At 46.2% G+C, this 15206-nt stretch overlaps 1 protein-coding gene across 1 annotated transcript in view; it reads left to right on the top strand.

Moving 5' to 3' along the window:
- Positions 1-15206, top strand: part of PIP5K1A (phosphatidylinositol-4-phosphate 5-kinase type 1 alpha) — a 40168-nt gene that overhangs the window by 9019 nt on the left and 15943 nt on the right. The window contains 3 exon segments of the mRNA XM_065419849.1: positions 7459-7493; positions 10748-10837; positions 14989-15119. Coding sequence (XP_065275921.1) covers positions 7459-7493; positions 10748-10837; positions 14989-15119 — 256 coding nt within the window.

Genomic DNA, 15206 nt, shown 5'->3' with positions numbered 1-15206 from the left:
ATCTAAGCCCTGAGGAATAGTTTATTCCTGTCCTATAAAGCAACAAGAGGAGCTTGCCATGAAAACATGGTGCAAAATGTTTATAATTTTCCTGTGGGCTATTCCCCAGGAAACTTTGGTCTCACTGTGAGCCTAATCGTTATCAGCAGCATCCCAGTAACTTCAGAAATATCCTATCTCCTGCTCTGATCCATCACTTCATAGTACAAGTGAAATATTGAAAGAAGAAGCGGTGCACTAATCCAGGGCAACGAAGTCATTCATGCATGTGTTAATTCTGCTGACTGCTAGCAAATTGTGGTCGCAAGAATGAGTAGTTTGTGAAAAAGAATCTTCAAAATTTAGCAAGTCTTAATCCAGACGTTCTTTAACAGCAAATTTAAATCAAAAACATTTAGGAATGCTCTTAACATAAGTTGTTGGATAGATCTATTGGTTTATTCGTGGGCATGCAACAGAGGGCTTCTGAGAGCTCGGCCAGAGTGAGAGGCAGCTATAGCTGACCATCAGGAGTCCGTCCCAGAGCACTCTGCAAGCATCGGGATTGGTCGGATCCGGGGAGAAAAGGGCTCGCGTAGAAGGCCCTGGCCCTCCCACGTATCTTCTCCGGATCCATGGGGGGGGGGGGGGGGGGGAGGGAATGCCATCCTCTGCCAGAAGGCAGATGACGTGCTTCTTAGCCCCCCATCTTTCTCCAGGCCTCAGAAGAAGCGGGACTTCAAAATGCCACTCACTGCTTGGCCTTCCAGACAAGATCAAGTGTTTATATATCCTCTTTCAGAGGACTGTATTCTGCCCTGGTGGGGGGTGGGCTGAATGATCTAACAGATCTCTTCCATCTCCAACTACTATGCTCAATGTTGTTTTGACTTTTCGTTCAAGCCAGGCTCCTGGAGTGTCCATAAGAGCCTTTTACCAAAAGCAAATTAAATATTTAGATGCTCGTCTTCTAGAGCTACAAAAGAGTTTTGTTGTGAGTGAACTCAACAGGGCAAGGGCGTCTTATTAAGAACTCGACTTTTTTTTTTTTTTAACACTGTTTGAGAGGTGTCCTCTTTCTTACCTTACAGAAATTGCATTTGGTCTTGATAAAATTTGTTCCCGTATCTTTAGCCAGAAAAAAGTTTTCCATTTCTTTAAGGGTTGAAGTTTCAATTTGCATTTTTTTGCTTTGTTTTTCCTCATAGATTTCAGCTTTTTGTGCTGCTCGGTATCATCTCAGAGGTAGACAAGTTGCATACATATGCTTCAGAAGCATGGGTTTTCTTCCTGTCCAATAACTAGCAGCAGACAGCCCACTTTACATAACTGTCTTGGCTTTTAAGCAACAGAGGGTCCTGTGGCATCTTTAAGACTAACAGAAGTATTGGGAGCATAAGCTTTCGTGGGTAAGAACCTCACTTCTTCAGATGCAAGACTGAAGAAGTGAGGTTCTTACCCACGAAAGCTTATGCTCCCAATACTTCTGTTAGTCTTAAAGGTGCCACAGGACCCTCTGTTGCTTTTTACAGATTCAGACTAACACGGCTACCCCTCTGATACTTGGCTTTTAAGAAGAGTGATACAGAATCAAGCCTTTTGTAGGCTTAGTAGATGGGTGCTATAACTTTTCTCAGTGGAAGCTGCTATTTTAATTAAAAAGCAACAAAGAATCCTGTGGCACCTTATAGACTAACAACTGTATTGGAGCATAAGCTTTCGTGGGTGGATACTCACTTTGTCAGATGCATCGTGGGTATTCACCCACGAAAGTTTATGCTCCAATACAGTTGTTAGTCTATAAGGTGCCACAGGACTCTTTGTCGCTTTTTACAGATCCAGACTAACACAGCTACCCCTCTGATATTTTAATTAAATGGCTTTTTTTTTAAAGTGCATGTTATATGAAAGTATGAGCTACCGCCTGACATCTAAACAGCTGTGTGTGTGCCAGGATTATTCAAGTTAGGTTCATTTTATGCTTTCGTACCTGCTTGACATGCCTTTCTGGAAACATCTCAGCTGTCTTCCATCTGTAGAACCTTTGAAAGCCATCCTAAATAGAAAAGAGGTTGTTGGGTTTTTTGTATGTCCCTCTCCAGTTGCCTGCTGGCAGGGTTGAGATGAAACCTGAAATTGGGAGAGGAGATGGAGATAGGTCGTCTTTCCTCACAAGAGCTTCTAGCAGCTTCAGTGCATGCTTGTTTGATGTGGCCCTGGTGCTTAGCTTGTAAGATGCTTCATACCCTGAAGAGTGTAGCTCTTGATGATATGTTTGGATGTGGTAACGTTTTCACGTTTATTTTTATCTAAAACATGAGATGCAACTGAAATTTGTCAGAACAGCTCCATAAATATAGACACTGGTGGCTAGGAATCCTGCCCACCCCAAATTAGCACACCTATCCACTAGACAAATAAGTGAGGTGAGAATTTGACCTGAATTTCTGTGTTGCATACTCCTTTCAGAGCAGTTCACGTGCCGTTTAACCAAAACGGCACCACAATAGCTTCAGTATGGCTTTTAGTCTGATATTTATTTGATGTGCTGTAAGAAGTATACTACTTGTAGTGGTCCTGTACTATTTTCAGCCAACTTCTATTTGCTTCTCCTGATTCAGCTTCCAATAAATAACTCTATGGACAGTCTGAATTCTCCTTGGGGATTGATTGTGTAATGTTAAAAGAGACAAACATATGATAATCCTTCCTTTGGGGGGGGGGGCGGAGGTGGGGGCATAGGTAATGTCTAACACTTCTCTAATCCCCTCAAAAGAGAGGCCAGGCATGGAAGTTAAACCACAAAGAGTATCAAAATAGTTACCATAACTCTTTAAAATCAAGCAGGTGATTGACTAATTAAACACTTGAGATAGGTTTAAAAATATGTACCTCTTTAAAAAAACATCACATGTATTTAAGCACATGTAACACATTTTCAGAAACGCCCAGGCACAAGCGAAGCTTTATAAAGGTTGTTTTGTAGAAAATGTGCTCATTGAGTTGGCTAACGCTGTTGCCCTTCATTTCTCCACATACTGCAGAAGAAATGGTCATTTTAAAAAAGAGAATAATAACTCTAACTTCCTCGCATGGAAAATCTTTTAGTTTTAACTATTCCCTGGCTCTGTGTATGATGCCTCCCTGTGGCCAAAACTAGTAATGCTTTTAACTGAGGAAGCTTATGCGTTTGCAGGCAACTCCCAACATTTACAGGAATTGCACACGCCTGTTTACATTCATCTCCCCTTACTTAGGAGACCAGACTCCTGCTGCATGTTCATTCTAGTGCTCAAGTGTAATTAACCATCTTTATTGTGGACAAAGGGAAATAACCTATTGCCCAATCTCATAGACTTTAAGGCCAGAAGGGACCATCATGATCATCTGGTCTGACCACCTGCACATCGCAGCGCACAGAACCTCATCTACCCACTCCTGCAATAGGCCTGTAACCTCTGGCTGAGTTACTAAAGTCCTCAAATCTTGATTTAAAAACTTCAAGTTACAAACAATCCACCATTTACTCTAGTTCAAACCAGCAAGTGACCCACACCACACTGCAGAGAAGCAAAAAAACACCAGGGTCTCTGCCAATCTGACCTGGGGGGAAATTCCTTCTCGACCCCAAATAGGGTGCTCAGTTAGACCCTGAGCATGAGAGAGAGCCCCTCTTGCCAGACACCTGGGAAAGATTCTCTGTAGTAACTCAGAAGCCTCCCTATCTAGGACGGTTGGCGATATCGCAATCAACGGATATTGCACATTTGTTTGGAAATGAAGGAACTAGAGAAAGGGAGGGAGTGTTTCCCGTCTTGCACATGGTAGGGGGTGTGTGTGTGTGTGTGTTGGTTACCGATCCTTGTTACAGCATACAGTAACTTTCCTGTGCTGACTAGTGAGCTTTCCTTGTAAACAGTGGCGCTTGATTTGGAAATAAGGTATATCTGATTTCCAGATAGCATTCACTAGAATTACATGATGGGAGACAATGTTCTCTCTAATAAAAATAACAGGAGTACTTGTGGCACCTTAGAGACTAACAAATTTATTAGAGCATAAGCTTTCTTGGGCTACAACCCACTTCTTCGGATGCATATGTTCTCTCTAGCAGTTAGACCAGGGAAGTAGGAATGTAGGGCTGGAAGGGACCTTGAGAGGTCATCTAGTCCAGCCTCCTTTGCAGGACCAAGTAAACCTAGACCATCCCTGACAGGTGTCTGTCGAACTGTTCTTTAAAAGTTCTGTGATGGGGATTCTACAACCTCTCTTGGAAGCTTGTTGCAGTGCTTAACTTTCCTTACAGTTAAAATGTTTTTTCCTAATATCTAATCTAAATCTCTCTCGCTTCAGATTAACCCAATTACTGCTTGTCCTGCCTTCAGTGGACATAGGGAACAGTTGATCACTGTCCTTTTTATAACAGCCCTTAACATATTGAGTGACTGTCATCAGGTTTCCCCCTCAATCGTCTTTTCTCAAGACTAGACTTGCCCAGTTTTTAAAACTTTCATCATAGATCAGATTTTCTAAACCTTTTATCATGTTTGTTGCTCTCTTCTGGACTCTCTCCAATTTGTCCACATCTTTCCTAAAGCGTGGCTCCTGGAACTGGACACGGTATTCAGCTGAGACTTCACCAGTGCCATGTAGAGCCAGTTTCTTGGTTTCTGTTCTCAGTCCTGATGCTGATTTGCTGTGTGACTTCAGGCAAATCACTGTACATTACTCTAAAGCTCTGTAAAATGAGAGTGCCTGTCTCACATTGGTATAGCGCGGGAGTGGTCAAACCGTGGCTCGCAAGCCGCATGCAGCTCTTTTACAGTTAGAGTGGCTGGCGGAGCCCCACCACCCCCAGGTGTGCCCTCCCCCCCCCCTTCTCCACCTACCAAACGGGGGGGGGGGGAGCTGAGGACCTCTGCCTTGCAGCAGGGTGGTGGGGTAGGGACTTCGGCTCAGCGGGGAGAGGGGTGTCAGGGCTTCAGCCCCATGGGGCACACGTGCCAGGGCTCAGGGCTTCAGCAGGAGCGGGGCTGAAACCCCAAACCCCAGCAGGTGCGCCCCAGTTCTCAAACTTCTGGAGATTGTCGTATGCGGCTTGCCGGGTCAGTAAGCTTGGTATGGAGGCCAAGCGAATATGAAATCCTTTGGAATCCTCAGTTGAGAAGTGCTACATAAGTGAAAAGTTAGTGGTACGTTTTTTATATTTGCGTTTTTGTTTTTTTGGGTCTCTTTTTGGCTTAATGTTTCTTGGATGCGATTGGAAAGGTATAAAAAGGCTCATTTGTTGTCCCTTTTGAATAAATAGTTTTAGGTAAATCCTCAGAGAATTTAAGGGTTGGAATGGCTGATTATTGACATAGCTAATCTCTAAGGTGATGGGGCTAGCTGTGCTGCTGGTTCAGTGTGACTTATAGAGAATATTGGATTTACGTCCTTACAGAATACTCCCTTGAAAAGGCAATAGGGCTCAATTGTTGCTGAGCAGGTGCTGCATTGTAATGACTGAGTTGCTTCCTCCACCACTGTGTCCCAGACATTGACAGTTTGGAAAGCCTTGTTCAAAGCAGTCACCTGTACTGCACGGTGACAGAGTGGAGCGCTGTCAGTTTTTCATTAAAACAGCATACTGAAAAACTGGGTTATGACTGCTTGGCTTCTGTTAGCAGGACTGAAAAGTATAGAAGCTAGCTTCCAACTGGGAATATGTTTGCTTTCAGATCCATTCTGTTCTGTAGTGACAGAACTTCCTGTTTGGGGGCAGGGGTGGAGAACAAAAGCTGTTAACTTGGACTGTCAGACAGTGATAGCCTAGCAGGCTTCTCCGGCTTCAAGCCCATGGAAACTCTGAGAGCCTCCTTGACTCCACAGCGGTTCAGCTGGCCAAATTGAATAGTGGCAGCAGAAACTTGAGCCCTTGGACCTATGTCCCTGGACAAATGGCTCCGACTGATGTGCAGAATTGGCTGCCCCGCTAGCCGGACTACCTTTGGTCTATGGCAATGGTTTTCAACCTTATTTGAGGACCCCTAAAAAATTTTTGAATGGAAGTGCAGACCCCCTTGGAAATCTTAGACATAGTCTGCGGACCCTCAGGAGTCCATGGACCACAGGTTGTAAGCCACTGGTCTATGGCCTTGCGTAGCACAGCTAGCTGCAAGTCAGTGCATATGAATACAGCTGTGCATTACTCATTTTTATGAAGAGCACAGAATGTACTGGGAGGAGGAGGGAATAGCTCCTGAATGTGTGGCACCTTATACATAAAAATTAGAACTTGTCATGACACCTTTCTTGCCTTAAGGAGAGAACAGAGGGGGTGGAAAACCAAGTTGAAAAAGCCAGCCGCTATCCTCTCACTTTGGGTAGTAAAAAGCTTTCAGCGCAGAATTATTTTTGCGCACTGTTTCGTCTGTCTTGAAATGGGAGCTTTGATTGTTTGATAAATGGATCGGAAGGATGGTCAGTTTCACTGTTTAAGTGTCTTTGTGTCCTTTGCTGAAATGCGGTTTTCTTACCACCATAACACTTCTTAGTTTTTCTTTTGCCCCCATTTTGAATGACTGAGGTTGCCATGGTTGAGAAATAAGCTTAATCAGACTGTATTTGTGGCTCTCACCTGGGGAGGATGTGCTGCCACGGAGCTGGAGTCTTGTTTTGTTTTGTTCCAGGAAGAGGAAGAAATGCAAGTTTTTCCCATGACTTCACTTTATGTGCGGGCAGCATGTCCGCTTTTGCAGTTCTGGGCTGTTTCTGAGTAGTATTGCTGATCTGTGTGGTGGTTTTGTAGCTTGGACAAACATCCACAAAAGAGCAGGATCCCAGAGTCCGTTTCTGTTCCCGTATCCAAGAAACAGGACTGGAATCCTGGCCTCAAAAGGTGGAAAAAGTAGTAAATCATCTCACTGTCACTTAGCCCTAGTATTGTCTGAATTTTAACATTCGACTCAAAGGATTTATGTTGTGATTGTAAAAACCCCTGGAAATAAGTTTATAATGGAAGTGCTGACACTGCAGCATCACAAAGCTTGAACTATGAAAATTGGGTCTTTGATGTAGTGATTTTAATTAATGGTTGGTTAGAGCCATATTAAGTCTTGGTGTAACTCAACTGAATTTGATAAAGTTGCATCAGCTTACACCGTGTCTGAATTTGGCCCTGAGTTTCTATACACAGCTAAAAAATTCTTGGAATCTGGCTGAGCAGGAGAGATCAGACTAGCAAATAGCTACTCTATAAGAGATAAACAAAGTTAAGTTGGGATGGCTGTGTGGTAAGCAGAATGACATTTCCTTGTGGCCTGAGAAAAATTTCCCTGTGCTGTGAGCAAGAGGAGAAGTTGAGGAAAAATCAAACATGAGTCAGTGCTTTTTCAGATACACTAAAACATTCAAATCACAGCAGTATGTCAGGCTTTTTCTACAATATATAATAACCTGTTTCTTTGCTAAATGTCTCTTAAATTTCTATCTTGACAGGATCAGCAACCTTCAAAAAATCATTCACTTCAGAGGTAAGTTACTTGAGAAATTGGTGTGCTTTGTTCCCTGGGCACTGTCATAAATGGGTGCTTTCTATTAAACTAGGCATTTTGAGCTGTGTATATGGCTTGAATCTGGAAGGGAAAGCGGGGGACAAAGCTGAACAAGCAATTATAAGGCTGCAATGAGCTGGTGTATTCATTTGTGAAATCAGTGGGCCTTTGTTCCTCATAAGGGAATTGGGTCCATTTTTATATCCTAATGGCCCTGGAATTTCAAGTGATTCCATGCCACCAAAACACTATATAAATGTCAAGCCACAGAGCCTGAGCTCAAGTTTATAGAGCAACAGAATGGCCGTTTACACAGAAGACAATGACCCAGGCAAGTTTCCAAGGGGTCATAGAGTAGTGCAGACAAGATGCAGCTAAAATTGCCACCTCTGCCTGAGAAACTAGATGAACTTGTACCACCAACCTAGCTCACTTCCTCAAAGGACTCAAGTCTTCGAAGTGTAGGCCTGTACTGCAATCACAGGGTATAATTGCAGCTTGAGCACACATACTAGCTTTGATCTAACTAGCTCGGATACTGGAGCAGTGAAGTTGTGGCCGTGTGCACTTGAGCATGAGATGGACAAGCCCAATACCCATGCTAGCTAGAGCAGGGGTCGGCAACCTTTCACAAGTGGTGTGCCAAGTCTTCAGTTATTCACTCTCATTTAAGGTTTTGCGTGCCGGTAATACATTTTAATGTTTTTTAGAAGGTCTCGCTCTGTCTATATATTATATAAATAAACTAGTGTTGTACTGTAAAATAAACAAGGTTTTCAAAATGTTTAAGAAGCTTCATTTAAAATTAAATTAAAATGTTGATCTTACGCCGCCGGCCCGCTCAGCCTGCTGCTGGTCTGGGGTTCTGTTCACCTAGGCTGGCAGCGGGCTGAGCGGGGCCTGCGGCCAGGACCCTGGCTGGCAAGGGTCCAGCAGCCAGAACCCCAGACTGGCAGCAGGCTGTGCGGGTCCGGCGGCCGGGACCCCGTGCCAGCAGTGCGCTGAGCGGCTCAGCCCACTGCCGCTCGGGGGTTCCATCCGCCGGCTCCTGCCAGCCGGGATCCTGGCTGCCGGATCCGCACAGCCCGCTGCCAGTCTTGGGTCCCGGCCCTGCCCACATACAATGGGTACCTACCTTCTCCCTGGTTTTGGCCCATGCTCTTCCTTTCTCTGCACTGAGCTGAGGATGGGAGTGCACCGAGCACAGGGCTGGGGGTGCAGGGTCTGGCCAGGAGCTAGAATGAGGGAGAGGGCTCAGGGTTGGGGCAGGAGGTTTGGGTGTGGGGCACTTACCTGGGCAACTCCCATTTGATGCGAGGGGTGCAGGTGGGAATGGGGGGGGGGGTGCAGGAGCTCCCGTTTGGTGCTCAGGGTGGAGGTGGGGGGGGTGCATGGGGTGTGGGGGGGGGGTGCAAGAGTCAGGGCAGAGGGCTGGGGGCATGTGGGGGGGGAGGTGCAGGTGTCTGAGCAGAGGTGGGGGCTGGGTATGTGTGTGGGTGCCAGAGTCAGGGCTGGTGTGTGTGTGTGTGTGTGTGTGTGAAGGAGTCAAGCAGAGGGCTGGGTGTGTATGAGGGAGGTACAGGGCTTAGGGCAGAGGGCTGGGTGTGTGGGGGGGGGGGTCAGGGATCAGGGCAGAGGGCTGGGTGACTGCCCCCCTCAGAACCTCCAACCCCCCCGCTCCTTGTCCCCTGACTACTCCCTCCTGTGACCCCTGCCCCCAACTGCCCCCCAGAACCCCTCCCCCTATCTAAGCCTCCCTGCTCCTTGTCCCCTGACTGCCCCCCTAGGACCCTACCCCCTACCTGTCCCCTGACTGCCCCAACCCTTATCCACACCCCTGCCCCCTGACAGGACCCCCAGAACTCCCGACTCATCCAACCCCCCAGCTCCTTTTCCCCTGACCAGGACCCTCCTTGCTCCCTGCCCTGACCCCTATCCACCCCCCGCCCCCTGACAGACCCTGGGACTCCCATGCCCCATCCAACCCCCCCCTGCTCCCTGACTGCCCCCTCCAGAGACCCCACCCCTAACCATCCCACCCCCATCCAACCCACCCTGTCCTCTGTCCCCTGACTGCCCTTATCCAACCCCCCTGCCCTGGACCCCTTACCATGAGGCTCCAAGCAGAGCCAGATACGCAGCCCCGCCCCGCATAGCGCTGCACACGCGGCGGCAGGGCTCCGGTTGAGCGGGGAGCGTGTCTGCTTCTCCGCGGAGCCAAACACTGCCCCGCGGGAGCGCGCAGCTCTGACCCCCAGAGCACTGCGCGTGCGGCGGCAGGGCTCCAGGGGAGGGGGGGGAAGGTGGGGGAGGGGCCGGCGGCTTGCTGCACTCAGCCGGGCGCTCCGGCCCGGAAGCGCAGACCCCATGGCTTGCTGCGCCGGGAGAGTGGGGCTATTTGCCCACCCCATGCACACGCCTATGCTTCTGCTCCCTGCCCCCCGCGGGGGCAGAGGAAAGCAGGCCGGGCTGGACAGGATTTTTAATGGCACGCTGGAGTCCCGGCAGGCAGCAGCGTGCCATTAAAAATCGGCTCGCGTGCCGTCTTTGGCACGCGTGCCATAGGTTGCCGACCCCTGAGCTAGGGTATGTCTGCTCAAGCTGCAGTCATAGCGTGTGATTGCAGTATAGCCATACCCTTCATGGGCATGAGTTGTACCAGTAAAGGAAAGCGCACACTGATTGCAGCCTGAGGTCATTCAGGACCAGTCTGCTGGAAATTAAAGCTTCTAAGAGTAACCTGAAAACTCTCTCCTTGTACAGGAACCAAACTTCCTCCTCTAGCTTGCATTTTGCGAAGACCGTCCCCTCCACCCCTTTATTTAGATTCCACGTCTGCATCACACAGGAAGCTCCCAGGAAGCTAGTATCTCTCCAAGGTTTTTTAATGTCACTCTGCTATTTTGAAGATGAAGTTAGGCCATATAATGTCCCCCTCCATATTAATATGCAGAAGCAGCCCGTGAAGACTACCGGTCCCAGTGTGTGGTGCTCCATCTTGATCCAAGCAGCTTCTGGCATTGCACGCTGGGACCTGTAATTTTCTGCAAACTGCATCTTTGTATTAAAGGTGGAAGTTGAAAAGAAATGTATTCTACAACTCCATAGGCTTACCCCTGAGAGATACCCTGTAGCCCTCTGTAGCTATGCCTCTTGATTCTCGGCGGGGAGATATACACCTAGGATATTTGTTTTTAAAACTTCTTGGTTCTTGTCTTCACCCATACCCCTAGATGTCTGGTTCTTCTGGACAGCCTGGCTCACAGACAATAAAGAAAGGTCATAGAGGAGTAGATTCCACTGGTGAAACTACATATAAAAAGGTAGGTGCCTCTCACCTAATTAATCTGATTGTTTTCATTCTCCTATTCACTAAATTAATGCTGCCCAGAGCATCAGGGTTTCTGACTCATTCTATTTAGCATAAAAGGTTGGGTAACTTGCGTGACAAACGTTAAAGAAGATCTCAGTGGGAGCAAAGGCTGGCAGGCTGGAGAGGCTGAAGGGCTGAATTTATGCTTTGGGAGTAGCTTCTCTGCCATTGCCTCCTAAAGACAGGATTATTTTTTAAACCTTACCCCATTAGCAACACTTCCTAGGACCCTTCTCGTTTACTGAGTGTGCTCTATGCTGTCTGGACACAATAGCAGCTACAGATTGTGAGTTTGCTGGAATTTGCTTTACAAAGGGCAGATTGTATGCGTGTGTGTTGGTTTCTTAAACCAGCCTATGGATGTGGGGATTTTTGGACCCTGCTGCTAACTTTCGTTGGACTTCATCAGTATGTGCCAACTTGCTTTACAACAAGAGTGGTTTCCCGTGTCTGGATTAAATGGATAATGGCATGATCGAGGCGTTTCAGCAGCTCTCGCTTCATGTAAGTGGAAGCTTCTCGTTTGAAATCTCTAATCCAGCCATGCTTTAATATCCTCATACTGTTTGGTGACGGGGTTCGCTTCTAGAGATCACCTGGAAAATAAGGGAACTGAGTGTGTGGGAGAGAACTTAAACAGCACTTCTGTTGAATCTAGTCTCTCTAATTTACTATGTTTAAGCTTGGGGTTCTCAGTTCAGATCTCCAGTATCCCCAGCATGCTGAGTGGGGGAGGAGGAGGAGGTAGCAGTACTGGCTGGGAGAAGGCAGCAACCAAAGTGGAATTAGATGAGACACTTAAATATGTTTGCAGGGGCCCCAGAAACTAGTAACAGGGGGACTCCTAATGGGGAAATGACTGACAGGCTCTCCTTATTTAAGTTGTTGTTTGTGGCTATGTCTCTCCCTCCTTTCCTTGAGGCAGTATGTTGATTAATTTATTCTCTCTGCCCTTCGTTAAAACAATTGTAAACAGGCAGCTGACTGCTCAGTTTATGATGAGGGGGAAAAAATGCACACAGCTTAATGGCAACCTCACTGTGGCTCTTTGCACCCACAGATAATGCAGCACTGCCAAGCTGTTGTTCGTAGTTTCTTTATCTTTTAAAGTGAAACTACCTTTTCGGTATGAACAGTATGCTGAGCTTGCGTGGATTTTTCAGCGATATTAATTTTCAAAGGCAAGAAGGAAAGGTATTTAGGAGAACTCTGTTCCAATGTCCTAGACAGATTGTGTGATAAATCTCACATGGGCACATCCCAGGATCTGATTAGTAAGGAAAGTGGAGGGATGCCATGAAGTGGTCTAAAACCGGATGGAATCAAGGAAAACCTGAGTTCTGTTCTCAGTTCTGTCACTTACTGTGTGACCTTGGACAGATCTCTTACTCCATCTCCATTTACCTTCTGCTCTGTCCAGCTCACCCCCTTCCCTTTTCTTTCCATTAGCTGATCCTCTCCTAATCAAACCCACTCCCCAAAAAATAATGGAACTAACCTGCTTGCTGCCATCACGCTGTCCACTCTGCTGGTGTGTTCTACTTCTTCCCCACCTTGCATCTGTCTATTTAAATAATAAGCTCTTTATTTCTGAGTTTGTACAGTGCCTAGCACAGTGGGGCCTCATTCTTGGTTGGCCCTTAGGTGCTACTGTAATAAACATGATTAATAATAAATGGGGAATATGTTTGTTCATCTTTGAAAGATTTTGTAGATACTCAAATGAAAGCCAGAGCATTCATTTTAGAAGCAATGGAGGGGAAATCTAGGGAAGCCAAAACATACTTACGCAAATTGGAATCTGGCCTAGTCATCAAGGTTAAATTCTATCTTTCACAACGTACCTTGATCTTAAATGACCAAGTCATCAGGACGTCTTATTAGATGCACAGTGTCCCTTGGCATCTAGCTGGGGTATTGAACCAAATACTGACTGTCAGAAGAACACCACCTACTGAGTCACCTGCTCAGGATTTTGTTTTAGGTTCAGTTGCCTTGTATGTAAACAACTTGCACCTGTTCCACCATAGTTTTAACCACCTTTGCAGTGGGCTTATGTCTTATAGACAGGGAATTGACACAGACCATGTAACTTTGGTAGTTGTCAAACAGATCTTATCTGCATCATCCTGGAAGATTCATGACCACATAGAACAAGCTGGATATAAGCAAGTGTTAATGGCCTAAGACAAAATCGCGTGTTCTGTAGACATGAGCAGACTAGCAGATTCTTGATGTTTGTAAATAGCTGCCACAGGAATATAATACTGCATTGTTCTTGGACAACTTTATGCAGAGGCCGCAGCAGCGAAGCTACGGTTTGTTTTTAAAACTGTAATGACCAGCTGTTCGTTAGGCTTGGAAGGATCAGGTTTTTATCGGTAAACCTCAGTTTCACCCTGCACACACAAACTGACACACATATTTCCATCACTGGTCAAAAGTCCAGCTAGGCAAAGAAAAATGCTGCTTGAGAACCGATTAGAGTTTGATTTTTAAGGATATTTGCTTTCTGTGTGGTGACAGTTTGTGTTGACACTGGCAAAGCTTAAACTGTTTGAATCGCAACATCTGCGGTCATTAAATAATCGTCTGACTTCCCCCTAAATAATATCCCACAACTGTGAACATTTACATTTTCACAGTTGTGCAAAATGATGGCTTTAAGCACTTTTTCCTATTTTTATCCATTTTTAAATTGACACAAGTCTTAACGAATGCTTAAAAATAAACACTGTTATTACAGTCAACATTGTGTTTAAATCAGTGAATTCTGCCAAGCCTCCTCTTATTGCTTATGAGCCACAAGCCTAGCAAAGGAGTAGGATGAGAGGGTGAGAATAGAGGGTTGAAACCCACAAGTGTACATTCTGTGGGGTTAGGTTATTTTGAGGGCTAGCTCCGTGGTGGGACTCTGCATTGCCTTGAGGAAGACCAGAGCCTATGCCGCGGCCTTCTGATCATGCAAACCTAGGTTTCGGGAGATTGAGATGATGCACAGATACCATACTTGTCTGCTTCCCAGAGGAAAAAGAGTACTTTGCTGTTCAATAGCCACCACTCGGGTCGTTGTAAGGAGTGGAAATGAACACCTTGGAAGGAGGTGAAATCCAGTCTTCATAAGGCCAGGTGGATGGTAGCTACAGTGCAAGCCCTCTGGGGTAGGAATGCTGCAGAATGGGGATAAAATGAGATGAAGGATTGTTAGGGCTTTGTCAGGGATGTAGAGGTATCCCCATCCCTAATACACCTCTACCCTGATATAACGCTGTCCTCGGGAGCCAAAAAATCTTACCGTGTTATAGGTGAAACCGTGTTATATCGAACTTGCTTTGATCCGCCAGACTGCATGTCGTGTCCCCCCCCCCCCCCCCCCCCGAGCACTGCTTTACCGCGTTCTATCCGGATTTGTGTTATATCAGGTCGCGTTATATCGGGGTAGCGGTGTATATGGCAGAAGCTAGTCTTATATGCTCTGCGCTTCAGATGAGTGGAATATGGAGCCCTTGTCACCTTAAAAAGAACAGGAGTACTTGTGGCACCTTAGAGACTAACAAATTTATTAGAGCATAAGCTTTCGTGGGCTACAGCCCACTTCTTCGGATGCCGTAGCCCACGAAAGCTTATGCTCTAATAAATTTGTTAGTCTCTAAGGTGCCACAAGTACTCCTGTTCTTTTTGCGGATACAGACTAACAAGGCTGCTACTCTGAAACTTGTCACCTTAGTTTGGCAGCAGCTTAAATATTCTGGAAACAGGATCCCTTTCATGTGATGATCTTGCTGCTCGGTGATAAGTTGTAAATAGGTTGAGAATCTTTCCCATAGAGCAGATTGACATGAAAGAAAGCAGCCAAAGACTAAGTTAGCCAGCTAGAGAGAAGCAAAGAAAGGAAACCAGGATTTATGGGTACAAAATACTATCTAGTCAGTGCCTGCTGGAAGGATGCTAGTTTAAAAAAAAAAAAACGGCTCCAATTTATTTTTATTTCCCCCCCCCCCCCCTTGAAGACAGTCATCCATTTAACCCCTTCTGTTCCAATTCGGAATCTGCTGCTCCATGTCAGAGATATTTGACTTCCTGTTTCCTTCTCCCCTCCAGACTACGTCATCGGCCTTGAAAGGTGCCATTCAACTGGGCATCACCCACACAGTGGGAAGCTTGAGCACCAAACCAGAGCGAGATGTTCTCATGCAAGACTTCTATGTAGTAGAAAGTATTTTCTTCCCAAGGTGAGCGCTTTCTTGCTACTCTGTGAAATGCTTTTACTTAAGGTTATCCACTCTGAGATGAGTCTTCCTGTGGGTTATGAGCTAGTA

This window comes from Emys orbicularis, chromosome 20, assembly GCF_028017835.1.
Source record: "Emys orbicularis isolate rEmyOrb1 chromosome 20, rEmyOrb1.hap1, whole genome shotgun sequence".
Lineage (NCBI taxonomy): Eukaryota > Metazoa > Chordata > Testudines > Emydidae > Emys > Emys orbicularis.
Note: the sequence above shows the minus strand (reverse complement) of the source record. Positions and strands in the feature narration are given on the sequence as shown.